The sequence below is a fragment of the Astatotilapia calliptera genome, chromosome 7 (assembly GCF_900246225.1).
Source record: "Astatotilapia calliptera chromosome 7, fAstCal1.2, whole genome shotgun sequence".
NCBI lineage: Eukaryota > Metazoa > Chordata > Actinopteri > Cichliformes > Cichlidae > Astatotilapia > Astatotilapia calliptera.
Genome location: NC_039308.1, coordinates 730263 through 745000, shown reverse-complemented (window position 1 = coordinate 745000; position 14738 = coordinate 730263). Strand labels below are relative to the sequence as shown.

Sequence of the window (14738 nt, the reverse complement as noted above, 5' to 3'; positions counted from 1 at the left end):
CTTCCACTTCAGAGTCACTTCGATGTTCCCGGCGGGGAGTCCAGAGGGATCGGCCAGCGAAAACACACCTGAGGGAGCAGAGCAGGTTACACGTGCTCACTCACATCTGATCGAGCTGATCCTGAAACATTTCCTCAGTCAGCAGCAGTGTGAGGCGTTTGGTTAACTTTAGATTTAAGAAGTTTAAACCATTAAAACACTTTTCGATGTTTTATCGAAAAGCCTGGAGCCTTCATCAGGAGCTAAAAATGAAAACATTTCCTGTCCAGTTTATTTAAAACCAGTGTAAAGTGTGTATGTCCATGTTCAGGTAAAGACGGTGAGAAAGAACCCCATTTTAACAGGTCACGCTGCAGCTGAACACTGAAGCTGCACCTGCAGGCGAACAGTGTGCTACAAACACCTGACTCACCTGTGAGGCTCTCGTCGTGGGTCAGCGTCCTCAGAGGGACTTGGGCCTTCCCCAGGTACATGTCCATCTGCTCCTCTTTGTAGTCGAACACGTAGAATTGAAGGAGCTCCGACTTCAGGTACCGGTCCAGGTCCGCATCCATCGAGACGGAGTACGACCTGAGGTCATGGAAGTCGGGGTCCTGGCGGTTGTGAACGGTGGCGGTGGGGTGGTCGGGGAAGTGAAAGAACTTGTAGACGACATAGGGGCTCGGCTGCCAGGAGCCTCGCGGCTGAAGGCCGGAGCAGCGGCGGACGGTGATGAAGAGCTCGTTCCAGTCGCCGGTCGTTGGCGGAGGCTGAGGAGAAACGACACGAGTGAGAACCTTCACCTGCTCAGGTGTGTGTACACCGTGGGTGTATCCTCCTGCTCGTGTATCTGAGTGATGACGGGTGATGATGAAGCTCACCGCCTTCATCTTCTCTCGGTACAGTCGCAGCGTCTCCGTCATGGGCACCCTCAGCCTGAGCCAGAACTCCAAGGAGCCGAAGCAGCGCGCCTCATCACGCGACCCTGAAAGAGGTTTGCACACGAGCGTTCATCTGACGACGCGTTTTCATCGAGCATCACCGACAGTCGCCGAGTCTACCGTCATCGTCAAGTACAGCCGCCAGCCCGCAGACCGCGTGGATCCGGCCGTCACTGAGCTGGCTCGCGGGTCACACGGCCCCTCATGACACACAGGAAGGTAAATATCCAGGTTGTGTCCTCGGCCCTACTCTCACCTTGTACATATTTGAGCTTAGAGCGGACATGAGGCGCTCCCCTTATAAAGGCTAATTTACATTAGATGTAACGTCATGTGGTTGGTTGCAGCTAACAGACTCACATTAGTTTATGTTAAGTCTGCTAGCCACAACCAACCAAACTCATGACGTCATGTTCCGTACTGACAGCAGATGGCGCTAAACATCTTTTTAAAGAAGCGTCTCTTCTTCCTCAGACCTCCACCTCCCTCTGAAGGTGGAGGAACAGCATCGGGATAGACGAGCTCTCCAAAGAGCGGTGCGCTCTGCTGGATGCACCGCTCGCTCAGAGCTCCCTGACCTGCAGTGTGTCCACACCGAGTGATGCTGGACTGGACTCTCTACACTGCTCATGCACTTAATAACAAAATAATGTACTTTAGTGATGCACCCGGTAACGGTTGTTCACTGCTCGCTGTCGGTCTGCACCTGTTCAGTGTTGTTCTTGTGTCTGTGTGTGTCTGTGTGTGTCTGTGTGTGTGACAAATGAAACATGGACTCTGTCGGTGAGCCTGAGCCTTTACACGAGCAGCTCTTTGGCTGTCTCTCAGTCTGTGCTTATGTCAGTCTCTCCCTCCCCCCACAGACCAATGACTCACCGACGAGCGCCACGCTGCCGTGAACCTTCCCGTCCTGTTCCAGCAGCTGCTGCAGATGAAGCTCGCCAGCCGCCAGCGTCCTCCAGTCCAGACCGAGCGCTTCGTGCAGCTCCACCCTCACCGCGCCCCGGTGGAGGTAGTCGAGGAAGCGTTCGTCCACGCTAACCACGTACTTAGAAGTAAAGTTGTATTTTGGACTGTGGCCCGTCACCACCGGTGTGGCGTGCAGCTCGAACACGTAGAAGGCGTACGTACAGAAGGTGGCGGGCTCAGCTTCGCCCAGCATCTGCAGGGCAGAGCCAGACAGCGTGACGCCTACTATCTGAAGCTCCAGCAGGTTTTCTCCACTCTCCAGGTGAAGCGCTTCGCCAGATTCGTCGGCCTCGTCCTCGGCTGTGGCGTCCGCTTTGACGCTGTAGGTTTTGGTCCCGTAGGCGATGTCTCTGAGCTGAGCTGCGGAGCAGAGAAACCTCATCATCAACGGTTCATTTATTCTTTAAACTGAACATCAGCAGGAGAACTGGATGGATGCTTGGGTGGGCGGGAACCTTCCAGTTTCCTGATCTTCGTTGCCCTGGCGTCCAGCAGCTGAGCCTGGCGTTCTAGCTTCTGCTCGTACTCGAGTTTGTCGGCGTCCATCTTGCGTAGCGCGGCGTCCAGCTCGGCCTGCGGCCACAAGAAAGGAAATAGATTCTGCTCAGCACAACAAACGTGATCAGGTTCCACTCTGACCCCTCCCCTTGCTGCTTTGCATACAGTAAGAATAAAAGTGGGCGGGTGTGTTTGCTCCACCTTGTAGCCTTGGCTGATCCGGCTCTCCGTGCTCAGGAGGCTCCGGGTCTTTTCCAGCTCCTGGATGGTTTCGGCGTGAGCGGCTCGCAGCTCCTTAATGGCGTTTTCCATGCTGGTGCCGCCCGTTTCCTCCTCCGCCTCCCTCAGGAAGTCCAGATCTCCACTCCTCTGGGATTTACGTGTCTGATAGACGATGATGTTACAGACAAAAGGCGAGACGTGAGACTGAATCTGGGCTGTGTATGATCGCAGTAACGACGGCAGCGGCGTGTGACGGGCACTCACTTTGACGAGCAGCAGCGCCTCGGTGAGTTCGGCCACGTCGTAGTCGCTCCCCTGTGAAGAGCACGGTGATGTCACACACACCAAACCTGCAGCAGGCGAGAGGATTTGATTCATCTGCTCACCCGACTGTAAAACTTGAGCTGCTCGTTCAGTTCCTCCAGCTGCTGCTTCTGCTGCAGGAACTGCACCTCCAGCTTCTGATTTGCTTCTTTCAGCTTCTCGTTTGTGTCTGAAAAACAATCAGAGGGAGGAAATCGGTCGCCACGTTCACCCTCGGCGCTCTCACGGGACACGGAGCGGTCTTAATGGGCAGGTAGGGGGCGTACCCGTACCTCTCTCGGCCTTGACTTTGTCGAGGATCTCGTTTTTGTCGACGAGGTCGGCCTTGAGCGCCGTCTCCAGCTGAGAGATCTGAAGCTTCAGCCGCTGCTCCTGAAGCTGCCATTTCTCCTGCTGAGAGACGTCAAAGGCGCTGCAACGAAAGGAGGAGGTGACGGAGGTCAACCTGGGCCAGGTAAGACTGAAACGTTCATGGACAAACGGCCCTCACAGCGCCGCGGCGTGTCTTCGCCTCCTTCTGCTCACCTGTTCAGCAGCTTCTCGTTGCTGTCCTTCAGCAGGTCTCTGTCCTGCTCCAGCTCGCCGATCCTCTCCTGCAGCTGAACGCACACACAGGCAGGTGAGCCACCACACCTGCACAGCAGCACACCCCTACAGCGGACTCGGGCTCACCTGCTCCATCCTCGTCCTGGAGACGCTGGCACTCTGCAGCTGCTTCTCCAGCTCCAAGCGCTTCAGCCGCTCGTTTTTCAGATCCGCCGACAGCTCGTCCACCTTCGCCATCGCCGCTTCATGACTGAGCTTAAGCGTCTGCTGACTCTGCAAAACAAACGCCGCCGCTGTTAGCTCGCTCTGTGTACACACCTGACACCTGGTCTTGTTGATCTCGTCAGGCCAGCTGTGTCTGCAGATGTGTGTCAGTGCCATCATCTGCATGATTCACAGTTTAAAACAATGCTGTGCACTGAATCAAGCCCCTCCCCTCTTAAGAAATCTTTCTCCTGATTGGCTGCAGAGGGATTTGATTGCGCTTGAAGTCACAGCGTTGCATAGAAAAGTGCGATAATTTGTTCTCTCACAGACAGAGAAGATCAGTAGTGATTACTGGATGTTGATCTTGGTGCTGCAGGGTTTCAGGTGGGGGAGGAAGAGGAGGAGGCCAGGAAACGTCTCACCTCCTGCAGCTGCAGATATCGCCCCTCCAGCTCAGCCACGGTGTTGGATCTCACCGCCAGCTGCTTCTGCAGTTTGATCAGCGTCACGTTGCTGTTGACGTGCGTCCTGACAGGAAAAAACAAAGATTCATCCACAACCTCGACCTCGAGCACAGCTTTGAGTGAAGAGGTGACCACAGAAAGTGATTATTGTGAATGACGGACGCCTCGCCACAGCACGAGCTCATCTTCTGCCCTGATACGGTGAAAGCTGTTGGACTGAAACCGTGAGAAACAGGCTCTGGTGCTCCCCTCCAACAAAAACCTGAGACCAAAATATTCTCACTGGTTTTATTTAGATGGATTTTCATTTACTCAAACATAAACGACATTTTTGATGAAATAACAGGAAACATCAGAACGAGGCGCCGCTCAGCTTTACGGAAGCTTCTTATTTAAAACCAGCAGCTCGTACCTCAGTTTGGAGCTCTGCTCCTGCCGGACCTGCAGGAGTCTCTCTTCATACTCGGCCTCCTTCCTCCTCAGCTCCTCCCTCAGCAGCTCCGATGCACCTTCCAGCTCCTCCATGCGGCTCCGCTGGGACTCGATCACATTCTCTCTGCGACACAAACATGGCGCGTCACAATCAATGAGCTTCTGAAAATGAGGGACTGTGTGTGTCACGACCTTATTTAAACCCTCCAGCTAAAGCTGCGAGTCTGCACTTCACTCACAGCGTGAATCCAGTAAAGAACTACAAAAACTGTCATTTATAAATCCTCAGAAGGAAGCTCTGTGGAGCCTTAGTTACTCTTATCTTCCTGTTTCAGTGCCGATGCCAGCTAGGAGGACACGGTAAATATTTGTGAGGAGTTTCAATGACTGATGTAAAATACCACCTTTAATAATATCCTTAATATCCAGGATATGTACTGTGTCCACCGAAAACCTGTTTAAACACCATGAAACTGTTTCAACCTATTAACAGCAAAGACCTGGAGGACATCTTAGGTCAACTGAACTCCTCCTCCTGCTGTTTAGATGTCCTGCCAACAAGTTTTTTCAAAAAGGTCTCAAAGACTTTAGAGTCAGACCTGTTACAGATCGTCAACTTTTCTTTATTATCAGGTGTGTTTCCAGAATCACTAAAAACTGCTGTAATAAAACCTATACTGAAAAAGGACAATCTTGACAAGACACAAATGAACAACTACAGGCCGATCTCAAATCTCCCGTTTTTAAGTAAGATCATTGAAAAAGCAGTTTCTCAACAGCTCAGTTACTTCTTAAAACAGAATAATTGCTACGATGCCTTCCAGTCAGGTTTTAGACAGAACCACAGCACTGAAACCGCTCTGACCAAAGTGTTCAATGACATATGTCTGAATACAGACAGTGGAAAAATGTCAGTCCTAGTTTTACTGGATCTCAGTGCAGCATTTGATACAGTTGACCACAACATATTACTCAAACGACTGGAGAACTGGGCAGGTCTTTCAGGAACTGTACTAAACTGGTTCAAAACATACGTAGAAAACAGGAAATACTTTTGTTACGATTCGATGTTGTCAGTGTTTTGTTTTAGGCATGACTGTTATGCGTTTCCTGTTTTACTTTGAAGGTCTGTCTTATCTCAGTGTGTTCAGTTTACGCTTCCTTGTCTCGTCAGTTCTGATTTGCCCCAGCTGTGTTTCCCTCCTGTTGTCTATTCCCTGATTACTCCCTCTATGTATTTAAGCCCTGTGTTTCAGTTTGTCATGGTCTTGATTTCCCCCTGTGTTGTAAATAGTTTGTTGTATATACAGTGGGGCAAAAAAGTATTTAGTCAGCCACCGATTGTGCAAGTTCCCCCACCTAAAATGATGACAGAGGTCAGTAATTTGCACCAGAGGTACACTTCAACTGTGAGAGACAGAATGTGAAAAAAAAATCCATGAATCCACATGGTAGGATTTGTAAAGAATTTATTGGTAAATCAGGGTGGAAAATAAGTATTTGGTCAATAACAAAAATACAACTCAATACTTTGTAACATAACCTTTGTTGGCAATAACAGAGGTCAAACGTTTACTATAGGTCTTTACCAGGTTTGCACACACAGTAGCTGGTATTTTGGCCCATTCCTCCATGCAGATCTTCTCGAGAGCAGTGATGTTTTGGGGCTGTCGCCGAGCAACACGGACTTTCAACTCCCGCCACAGATTTTCTATGGGGTTGAGGTCTGGAGACTGGCTAGGCCACTCCAGGACTTTCAAATGCTTCTTACGGAGCCACTCCTTTGTTGCCCGGGCGGTGTGTTTTGGATCATTGTCACGTTGGAAGACCCAGCCTCGTTTCATCTTCAAAGTTCTCACTGATGGAAGGAGGTTTTGGCTCAAAATCTCACGATACATGGCCCCATTCATTCTGTCCTTAACACGGATCAGTCGTCCTGTCCCCTTGGCAGAAAAACAGCCCCATAGCATGATGTTTCCACCCCCATGCTTCACAGTAGGTATGGTGTTCTTGGGATGCAACTCAGTACTCTTCTTCCTCCAAACACGACGAGTTGAGTTTATACCAAAAAGTTCTACTTTGGTTTCATCTGACCACATGACATTCTCCCAATCCTCTGCTGTATCATCCATGTGCTCTCTGGCAAACTTCAGACGGGCCTGGACATGCACTGGCTTCAGCAGCAGAACACGTCTGGCACTGCGGGATTTGATTCCCTGCCGTTGTAGTGTGTTACTGATGGTGACCTTTGTTACTTTGGTCCCAGCTCTCTGCAGGTCATTCACCAGGTCCCCCCGTGTGGTTCTGGGATCTTTGCTCACCGTTCTCATGATCATTTTGACCCCACGGGATGAGATCTTGCGTGGAGCCCCAGATCGAGGGAGATTATCAGTGGTCTTGTATGTCTTCCATTTTCTGATGATTGCTCCCACAGTTGATTTTTTCACACCAAGCTGCTTGCCTATTGTAGATTCACTCTTCCCAGTCTGGTGCAGGTCTACAATACTTTTCCTGGTGTCCTTCGAAAGCTCTTTGGTCTTGGCCATGGCGGAGTTTGGAGTCTGACTGTTTGAGGCTGTGGACAGGTGTCTTTTATACAGATGATGAGTTCAAACAGGTGCCATTCATACAGGTAACGAGTGGGGGACAGAAAAGCTTCTTACAGAAGACGTTACAGGTCTGTGAGAGCCAGAGATTTTCCTTGTTTGAGGTGACCAAATACTTATTTTCCACCCTGATTTACCAATAAATTCTTTACAAATCCTACCATGTGGATTCATGGATTTTTCTTTTCACATTCTGTCTCTCACAGTTGAAGTGTACCTCTGGTGCAAATTACTGACCTCTGTCATCATTTTAAGTGGGGGGAACTTGCACAATCGGTGGCTGACTAAATACTTTTTTTGCCCCACTGTAGATGTAAATAGTTATTGATACTGTTTTTACTCGGTAGGGGTGAGAAGCCATTTTTCTTTGGGAACCTTTTCTCCTGTTTTTGGTTAGGGAGGCAGGTAAGACACCTGTAATTTTTGTTTGGGGTTTTCTGGTGTTTTTGTTTGGTGAAGGTAAGCCAGCTGCATTTCATTTCTAGAGTTTTTGTTTGTTGTTTTGGCCATGCTCACCCTGATGCCTGCTACCTTTTGGGACTCAAACTGACTGGCTGTTGTGAAATCCGTGGTAGCTGTTTTTTGTTGGTTCGTCCTCCTTAAGAGCAGGGAGTGGGGGGGCATTTTTCCTTATTTTTATTTTCCTTATGTCGCACGCCGGTTCCCTGGGCTGGGGTGTAACACTTTCTATCAATAGGTAACTTCACATCTGAGCAGACAAGTATCACATGTGGAGTTCCCCAAGGTTCCATCTTGGGACCCCTCTGTTTAACATCTACATGCTCCCACTGGCACAGATTATAAACAACAACAAAATAAACTATCACAGCTATGCAGATGACACACAAATATATATCACAATGTCACCAGGAGACCGAGGCCCTGTACAGGCTCTTGGTAAATGCATTGAGGAAATCAATGACTAGTTGTGCCACAATTTTCTCCAGCTAAACAAAAACAAAACTGAGGTAATAGTCTTTGGCGCCAAAGAAAAACGATTACAGGTCACCAGAGAACTTCAATCTATACATCTAAAAACCACAAACCAGGCGAGAAATTTGGGTGTAGTGATGGATGCAGACCTAAACTTAGAAAAACACATTAAGACAATAACAAAGTCAGCTTACTATCACCTCAAGAATATTTCAAGGATAAAAGATCTGATGTCTCAACAGGACCTGGAAAAACTAGTCCATGCATTCATCTTTAGTAGGCTTGATTACTGTAACAGCATCTTTACAGGTCTACCTAAAAAATCAGTCAGACAACTACAGCTCATTCAGAACTCTGCTGCTCGAGTCCTCACTAAGACCAAAAAAGTGGACCACATCAGTCCAGCTCTGAGGTCTTTACACTGGCTGCCTGTCCGTCAGAGGATAGACTTTAAAGTTCTGATGCTGGTCTATAAAGCTCTGAATGGTTTAGGACCAAAATACTAGAGATGGACCGATCCGATATTACGTATCGGTATCGGTCCGATACTGACCTAAATGACTGGATCGGATATCAGAGAAAAATAAAAAATGTAATCCGATCCATTAAATATCACGAAAGCACCTCACAAAACTTGCAACACGCCGTAACTCACCTCAAAACGTTAGCACGTCGGAGCAGTATGCATCACGTGATAGAGCGGCTGTGGCATGCGGGACCTGTCGGTGGTCTGGATAGCATTTGGAGCTTCGCTAGCAACCCGGCATTTCATCTCCGACAAAGTTATCCCGAGAGAAGTAAAGCAAGTGTGTAAGTCCATCTCTGAATGTTTGTAAAGCATTCCTGCGTTAAGCTTAACAAGCGATATATGGAGCGACTGCCTCTCCGGCTGCTACTTCAATCATGAAACTGCTTAATGATCAGCTGATCGGCTTTTCTGTCGCGAGTCCGTGTCTCTAGTTTGTTTTTGGCCCACTTTGCACCAGAAAGAGGAAACCAGCGGCTGAACAACAGCAGCACGTTTAAGCTTGATCAGCTGTTGTTAGAATTTATTTAATATTACTTTCTACTCGAGGATCTTTTTCTACAGCTGACGCTGGTAACTGTGCAGGGGCGGATCTAGCAAAGTTTAGCCAGGGGGGCCGATAGGGCATTAACAGGGAAAAGGGGGCACAAAGACATACTTTTCTTTCTTATTCTCATTTAAAATGTCGAGCTTTTAATAAATAATTATCTGACACACAAAGTTTTAATCTGATGTAAAAGGAATAGAAGTTAATTACTGTATATAGTGACTATTAAGTCTAATATATATACCCTAGTAAGCTATAGTACTTTTTACTTTGGGAAGGTACCATCTGTGCAGTCTGCAATTTTGTTGAAGAAAGATGTTGAATCTATTTAATATTTCTTGAAAAATAATTGATTTCTGTGCATTTTGTTTCACACTGCATCAAATTAAGGTTGATTACGTCGATTAAGCATCATGAGGTGGAGCGTGAGGGGTGGTTCCCTATTTTTTATTTATTTATTTTTGTTGTTGCTGGGAGTTGGAACCCTATTAGTTAGGTTGCTTAATATTTATGCTAAGTACTCTTTAAAATACCAGAATAGGGAGGATGGTGTAGGTTTAAGTTTATTAGATTGATCAGTATTGCTGAACTATGAAATGTTTTTTTTTTTTGCATACAGGTATAACAGAATAGCTTTAGTGTAGTTGTTGTTTTAAACTTGAGTATGAACTTATACAAAATGCAGCAAGATATTTAAAAAACAGCTTTGTTGATTAAAACACACTATATCGGATTCATATCGGTATCGGCAGATATCCAAATTTATGATATCGGTATCGAACATAAAAAAGTGGTATCGTGCCATCTCTACAAAATACATCAGTGACCTCCTGACCCAGTATGAACCTTCCAGATCCCTCAGGTCATCTGGATCCGGTCTTTTATCAGTTCCCAGAGTCAGAACCAGACACGGAGAAGCTGCATTCAGCTTTTATGCTCCTTATATCTGGAACAAACTCCCAGAAAGCCTCAGATCAGCTGAAACACTCAGTTTATTTAAATCCAGGCTGAAGACTCACCTGTTCTCAGCTGCATTTGAATAAAGCACCAAATCCACACTTTTAAGCTTAAATTTCAAAACTTGCATTTAACTACTGATTTTACTGTTTTGATTTTATATACTGTTTCGTTTGTTTGTTTGTTTGTTAATTAGTTAGTTAGTTTGTTTGATTGTTTTAATCAATTTTAAATCATGCTTTTTATTTGTTCTTGTTTCTAATGTCTCTGTAAAGCACTTTGAACCACCTTGTTGTTGAATTGTGCTGTACAAATAAACTTGCCTTGCCTTAAATAAGCTCAGGATGACTCATAGGTAAGGACGGGAATTAAGAACTGGTTCTTGTAGAGAAGTGGTTCCCAGTAGTCCAGCTGTATGGAATTGTTAGTCTGTTTGCCGATCGATCCTGCTTATGGAGTCTTGTGCTCGTGCATCCAGAAACAGCTCCATCATGCTGCTGACACAACTTCAGCTCTTTACATGCACCTGCACAGACAGCATGCTAACGCTAAGCCAGCCAAGAACCCGGAGTGATATCCTGCTTAGAGGTGTTTTTGAGCCAGAATCGATCACTAACATCTCACTGATTCCCATTCCTACTCACAGGTTGCGGATCTCTGATCTGGCCTCCTCCAGCAGACTGTGCCCATAGCGAGGCAGCAGGCCAGTCGGAGGTCGTCCTCCTCCCTCCAAACTCCTTGTACCTGCAGGAGATGAATTCACAGAGGGAAGATGGTAAAAGTTAAACAGAGAGAAAGAAAACACGCAGTTCGTGGAGCGTGATGGCAGAGAAGCTCTGGAGACGCCGGAGAACTCACTTTTAGGTCGTATTAAAGACGGAGACGACATGTCGTCTCTGAACTTCTTCAACCCCGTGTTGACTCGCGGCTGGATGCGGTCGTACGGCGTCGGCCTCTGGCTCTGACGATTGATGAGTTGATGCTTTGCCACCAGGAGGCGCTGTTTCAGCCCTTCGTTTTCGGCCTGCAGGGCCCGGACCTTCTCGTGGAGCTCCTCCATCATCTCCTCCATCTCCACGTCTCGGACCCTGGAGGATGGGGCTGTCCCTGCTGCCAGCTGCTCCATGCGGTCACGGTTGTTCATCAGCCTCTTCAGCTTTGTGCTCAGTCTGCAGAGAGACAGTTAAATTAAATGGTATATTGTTAGACACATTAAGGATTCTGGAGCTTTTTGTGTGGAAAAATATTATTGAGGAAATAAACGTGTTCTCTTTAAAGACGTGCTTTTGTTCAGTGATAAAAACGCCCCGGGCATATGGGAGAAGCCTCACTTCTTGATTAGATCATCCCGTTTGTGGCTGTGCTGTTTGAGCTGCAGCGTCTCCTCCTGCAGCCGCAGGAAGCGGTCCTCCAGCTCCTCCCGGGACACACGCGAGATGTCCAGTCGCGCACGGGCGTGCTGATAGGTCGACGACTCTGTGAGCAGAAATCAACAAATTAGCAGGTGAACAAACTGTACCACATAAAACAGAGCACTGGATTTAACCTAAAATGTAGGTTAGAATTCAACGTTTTAGTCATGCAACTGTCTGCTGGTACGTGGAGGACTCTGAAACAGCCTGATGAGTGTGGACACACCTGGTGGAGCCGGTGTGAGTCTGGAGAGGTCCACCGTGACGTCCTTGACCGGCACATCTGCTGCCGTCTCATCCCGGAGGGTTGACATGTTTCAGCCTGGACAGAAGATTCAACCGTCGGTGGCGGTTACAGACAGCTTTACGCCTTTTATAATTCATCTCTGAAGATAAATCTCTCAGTGAGGTTAAAAACACAATCGGCACAATGAATAAAAATACTTTACAATGAAAACTTAATCAGCAGCACTTCACTTTAAAGACGCCTCTAATAGCGCGGTGTTAAACGGACTGTTCACCATTTCAAAAGCACCAAAATTCAAACAGCCTAGTGTGTTACATGTATGCCGAACTTAAAACCGGCTAATTCCGATGTTTCCGAGTCTTCGACGATAATTACGAAGCCACATTTAACGCTACTTTCGACCGTGAACATTAAAACGTATAGAATTTAAAGGTAGTCTGGTACCGAGCGATGATTTAACAAAGCAGCGTTATCTTTGACCAATGGGACACACCATATTAATATCAGGTAAATAAATTAAAATATATATTATGCGTACGTGGATGTATTTCACTGAAAAGCTCTGAATCTATCGTGTTTTTTTCCGCATTAGCAGCAGTAGCTAACGAGCTAGCGGAACCGTCTAATTATCAGATTGCGTGTCGCCTCAAACGCTCGTGACTCCATATTTACTTCTGACTTGTTTCCGGTCATTTTTCTGGTAACATCTGACGTATTTCTTACCTTTTACAACGACTTTGTTCAGTTTAACTCACGGTTGCTACTGAAAACATAAACGCTCATCACGTCGTTATGGTACAACAGCGCACGCGCTGTGCGAAGAGCCTTCTGGGAGTTGTATTTTTTGTTCCTCTTTTTTAGCAGTCAAAGGCTTTCCTAGCTTATATTTCCCTCTAGAATATGACACAGTATAAACCACCAGTGATTAAATGCTCTTAAAGCTGTTTCGAGTTTAATAAGAAGGACTTTTGTGTGTGAACGTGTCTGTTTCCTGCTGATTTTCATGCAGAAACCCTCTCTCCTGTCTGTCAGCTGTATCTCTGACTCTGGGCCAATTTGGGGACTTTGTCTGACCTGACTTTACATGTTAGCGTATTTATGAGCAGTGTGGCTCACTGCTGCACACACATCTGCGGGGATTTGATAGGCGTGCTGTCAGACGCATGCCTTTCATGAACTGGCGATGGATCTAATTTAGCACCCTGAGATGAGCGTCGGCAGGCCAGGATAAGCTCAGTCGGCATGTCAGTGTTCGCTGGGCCGTGACAGTCTCCCATCACTGCTGCTGCTTCTTCCAGGCATAACCTTTGAACCCTCCTCCCCGCAAACACACCTTCCCCCGTGTGTTCGGCCTGCGGCAAGCAGGCGCGGATCTGTCAGCGAGTCAGCCTGTCGTTGAAATCTATGATGCCTGCTGGCTTCTTGTTCAACAGGCCGTGCCCACGTTGGTGCAACAACTGTCAAGCACATGATCAGACGAGCATGGAGGCCCGTCTTAGCCTCCTATTGTAATATAGGCAGATTTTCCCTCAAACATCCAGCAGTCATGGCTTTTATTCAACTGGAGCCACAGGGGGGGAGGTCAAAGTCTGTTACTGTCAGGCACTGAAAGGAGAGGCCAGATCAGCCGCCTACTGTAAATCTGCTTCTTCTTTCAGCTGCTGCATTCATAGCTCCACTGCACAGCGGATCATCTGCCTCCATCTCCTCCTATCCCAGCATCCTCCTCCGTCTGAGCTCTTCTCCTCCTGCCTGGCAGCTTCATCTTCATCCTTTTTTATCAGTAATAGTCCCTGCACCCACCTCCTCTCACTGATCTGCATCGTCGTTATCATACGATCCTGTGACTGTCCCAGATGTGACACTAGATGGCAGCTGGTTAACGTGTGAGCAGCTGAGGATCCTCCACCAGTCACCTCTGTGAGGACAAATCACTCGGCTAATCTGATGACACAGATGAAGTCGCAGCCTCTTTAACAACCAGCTCAGAATTTAATGGGGAGTTATGTGGTTCAGACAAAACGTGAGGGAAAGAAAGAGAGAGACCTCTGAGTGCTCAACATACAGAAGATGCATAATTATGTGTCTGAAACAGGGGTGGGCAATCTCACCTTGGGTCAACACACCTGAATCACATGATTAGTTCCTTACCAGGCCTCTGGAGAACTTCAGGACATGTTGAGGAGCTAATTTAGCCATTTAAACCAGCTGTGTTGGTTCGAGGACACATCTAAAACCTGCAGGGACACCGCCCCTCGTAGACTAAGATTGACTGAGATTGCCCACCCCTGGTCTAAAAGCACGAAGACAGGAAACAGAGCTGGGCAGTAAAACTGCTGCAGGATGACTTTGATACTGAGCAGCCTGTAGAAAAAGGTTTGGAAGAAGGTGGGACTGAAAATCTGACAGAAAAACAGTAAAAACTGAAAATAGATGCAGAAAAATGTTTCAGATTAACAACATGTTAGCTGCTGTTGGTCACCACAATTCGCATATTAATGATCAAAGAACTGAGCTCACAGTTCATTCAGTGGTGCTGGTTTCAGTTATTGTGCAGATGTTTACAAGGTTGGAGACCTGCAGTCAGCTGACACTGAAGAAGTCACCTGATGATGATGAAACTGAAAACATCCAGATGAACAGGATCAACTTTCTGGGATTTCCTGACCTGGATGACTGAGCACGCGTGAGACAGTAGTCTGGATATTATAGAGCTATTTCTTATACTCTGTGAACTTTGTAACATATAGTTTTATTTCATTTAGTTCAGTGTGTTACTGTCTGATGTAAATTATTGTTCTAATGAATAAACGGTGGTAATCCTGCAACAGTGTAAACGAACAGACGCTACAAATACTGTAAATATGAACAGAGTAATTACAGTAACTGAAAATACAGCTTCATGCTGATGATATATTTTGCTGTAAA

General features: G+C 47.0%; 1 protein-coding gene across 3 annotated transcripts in view; it reads right to left on the bottom strand.

The window, feature by feature from the left end:
* Positions 1-12626, bottom strand: part of rpgrip1l (RPGRIP1 like) — a 22597-nt gene extending 9971 nt beyond the window's left edge. The window contains exons 1-18 of one of the 3 annotated variants that reach the window (XM_026172326.1): positions 12534-12625; positions 11790-11885; positions 11483-11627; positions 11010-11320; positions 10796-10895; positions 4563-4706; positions 4109-4214; positions 3606-3752; positions 3459-3532; positions 3206-3345; positions 2996-3102; positions 2874-2924; positions 2589-2771; positions 2345-2462; positions 1797-2249; positions 861-964; positions 413-749; positions 1-68 (exon numbers count right to left, since the gene is read on the bottom strand). The exon at positions 1-68 is cut by the window's left edge and continues 126 nt beyond it. In XM_026172326.1, coding sequence (XP_026028111.1) covers positions 1-68; positions 413-749; positions 861-964; positions 1797-2249; positions 2345-2462; positions 2589-2771; positions 2874-2924; positions 2996-3102; positions 3206-3345; positions 3459-3532; positions 3606-3752; positions 4109-4214; positions 4563-4706; positions 10796-10895; positions 11010-11320; positions 11483-11627; positions 11790-11877 — 2676 coding nt within the window. In that variant the 5' untranslated portion in view covers positions 11878-11885; positions 12534-12625. Of the gene's footprint in view, positions 69-412; positions 965-1796; positions 2250-2344; positions 2463-2588; positions 2772-2873; positions 2925-2995; positions 3103-3205; positions 3346-3458; positions 3533-3605; positions 3753-4108; positions 4215-4562; positions 4707-10795; positions 10896-11009; positions 11321-11482; positions 11628-11789; positions 11886-12533 lie in introns of all 3 variants that reach the window. The other 2 variants (XM_026172327.1, XM_026172325.1) reach the window with 2 other exon arrangements.
* Positions 12627-14738: the final 2112 nt, after the last annotated feature.